General features: G+C 45.4%; 1 protein-coding gene across 1 annotated transcript in view; it reads left to right on the top strand.

Moving 5' to 3' along the window:
* The window catches only part of LOC107095079 (tubulin alpha-1B chain), a 4,887-nt gene extending 3,592 nt beyond the window's left edge, over positions 1–1,295 (top strand). The window contains exon 4 of the mRNA XM_015391051.1: positions 215–1,295. Coding sequence (XP_015246537.1) covers positions 215–1,195 — 981 coding nt within the window. The 3' untranslated portion in view covers positions 1,196–1,295. The remainder of the gene's footprint in view (positions 1–214) is intronic.
* The last annotated feature ends 848 nt before the right edge of the window (positions 1,296–2,143 follow it).

Here is a 2,143-nt window from a genome sequence, read left to right as displayed (position 1 = left end):
CAACCATATTCAGAACACCCCTAAAACTGGTGTTCATTCACACTCTTCAAAATGTCTGTTCTCCAAGTATTCTGTAGAGAAGATGACACTAGTTACCTTTCATCAAGGTCATAGCAACAAGAGAACAGTTTTAAATCTGAGACTGACACCAAATATAGCTGGTAGAGAGTATACAGTATAAACCCACATTACATGTGAATTTCTGTTACCACAGGCTGACCAGTGCACAGGGCTGCAGGGCTTCCTGGTCTTCCACAGCTTTGGTGGAGGAACTGGTTCTGGTTTTACCTCTCTGCTGATGGAGCGTCTCTCTGTTGATTACGGCAAGAAGTCCAAGCTGGAGTTCTCCATCTATCCTGCCCCTCAGGTGTCCACTGCAGTGGTTGAGCCCTACAACTCCATCCTGACCACCCACACCACCCTGGAGCACTCTGACTGTGCCTTCATGGTGGACAACGAGGCCATCTACGATATTTGTCGCAGGAACCTCGACATTGAGCGCCCCACCTACACCAACCTGAACAGGCTCATCAGCCAAATCGTGTCCTCCATTACTGCCTCCCTTCGCTTCGATGGTGCTTTGAATGTTGATCTGACAGAGTTCCAGACCAACCTGGTACCATATCCCCGCATCCACTTCCCTCTGGCCACCTATGCCCCGGTGATCTCTGCAGAGAAGGCCTACCATGAGCAGCTCTCAGTGGCAGAGATCACCAACGCATGCTTCGAGCCGGCCAATCAGATGGTTAAGTGTGACCCTCGTCACGGCAAGTACATGGCCTGCTGTCTTCTGTACCGTGGCGATGTGGTGCCTAAAGACGTCAACGCTGCCATCGCCACCATTAAAACCAAGCGCTCGATCCAATTTGTGGACTGGTGTCCCACTGGCTTCAAGGTTGGCATCAACTACCAGCCACCCACTGTAGTCCCTGGGGGAGACCTTGCTAAGGTCCAGAGGGCCGTGTGCATGCTGAGCAACACCACCGCCATTGCAGAGGCCTGGGCCAGGCTGGACCATAAGTTTGACCTGATGTACGCAAAGAGGGCCTTCGTCCACTGGTATGTGGGGGAGGGGATGGAGGAAGGGGAGTTCTCTGAGGCACGAGAGGATATGGCTGCTCTGGAGAAGGATTACGAAGAGGTGGGAGTCGACTCGATTGAGGGTGAAGGAGAGGAGGAAGGAGAGGAATATTAAATGTGGTGCGAGACAACTGAAAAATGATAATTTTCTCTGTCCCTATATTAATTCTGAAATGTTCAGATTGTGACTTGTCAGATTGAATCTAAAATAAAGTTCTCTTAAAGTAAAGTCGTGTTTTTTCTAATTTGTTTTGAGAACCCACTAAGGGACACTGCTGGTAGTAAACCCTATTAGTTGCAGTATTCAGTGCTTATGCTGATTATGCAGAATGTAACGACTATCGAGAAGTAAACACAGATCATCTCTTTATTTCAGGGAACCAAAGTGTGATGACCCGATGACTAGTTCTCCTGATTTTGTTCATGCTTAGCAGCAGTCAGCTTGCATCAAAGGTGATCTATAGAACAAATTATAATAAGACCTGATTTCAATATCTCATAAAATTAGAATATTTAACAAAATTGAAAAAGCATGTTACTTATTCGCTGTATTACGTGCAGCTAATAAGTAACCCTGCCTCAGTCTATGGGCAGGATACACTCTAAAAGTTTGCCAGTCTGTCACAGGGCAACAGAGACATACAGCTATGCACACGTAAGGGTAATTTAGAGATGGCAATTAAACTAACAGTCATGTTTTTGGACTGTGGGAGGAAGCTGGAGTACCTGGAGAGAACCCATGCATGCACAGGGAAAGCATGCAAACTCAATGCAGAAAGACCTCGGGCCGGGAATCAAATCTGGAACCTTCTTCCGGCAAGGTTGCATGTATGCAAGATTACATTATATAACGTAGATTATTTAATCACATCATTTAATTCATGTCTTAAAACACTGAATTTGGGGCTTGTATTTTTTGCAAGTCATAATCAACATATGACTTGAAATATTTTATTCTGTAGACATATACCAATTAATTAAAAATGATAGAAAAACAATCCAAATTGTACCATTGGTTCAGGATCAAAGCCTGTGATGTTTGATCCCAACCAACAGATGAGCT

This window comes from Cyprinodon variegatus, unplaced genomic scaffold (assembly GCF_000732505.1).
Source record: "Cyprinodon variegatus isolate N-32 unplaced genomic scaffold, C_variegatus-1.0 Scaffold522, whole genome shotgun sequence".
NCBI classification, from domain to species: Eukaryota; Metazoa; Chordata; class Actinopteri; order Cyprinodontiformes; family Cyprinodontidae; genus Cyprinodon; species Cyprinodon variegatus.
This window is presented reverse-complemented; position numbering and strand designations above follow the sequence as displayed.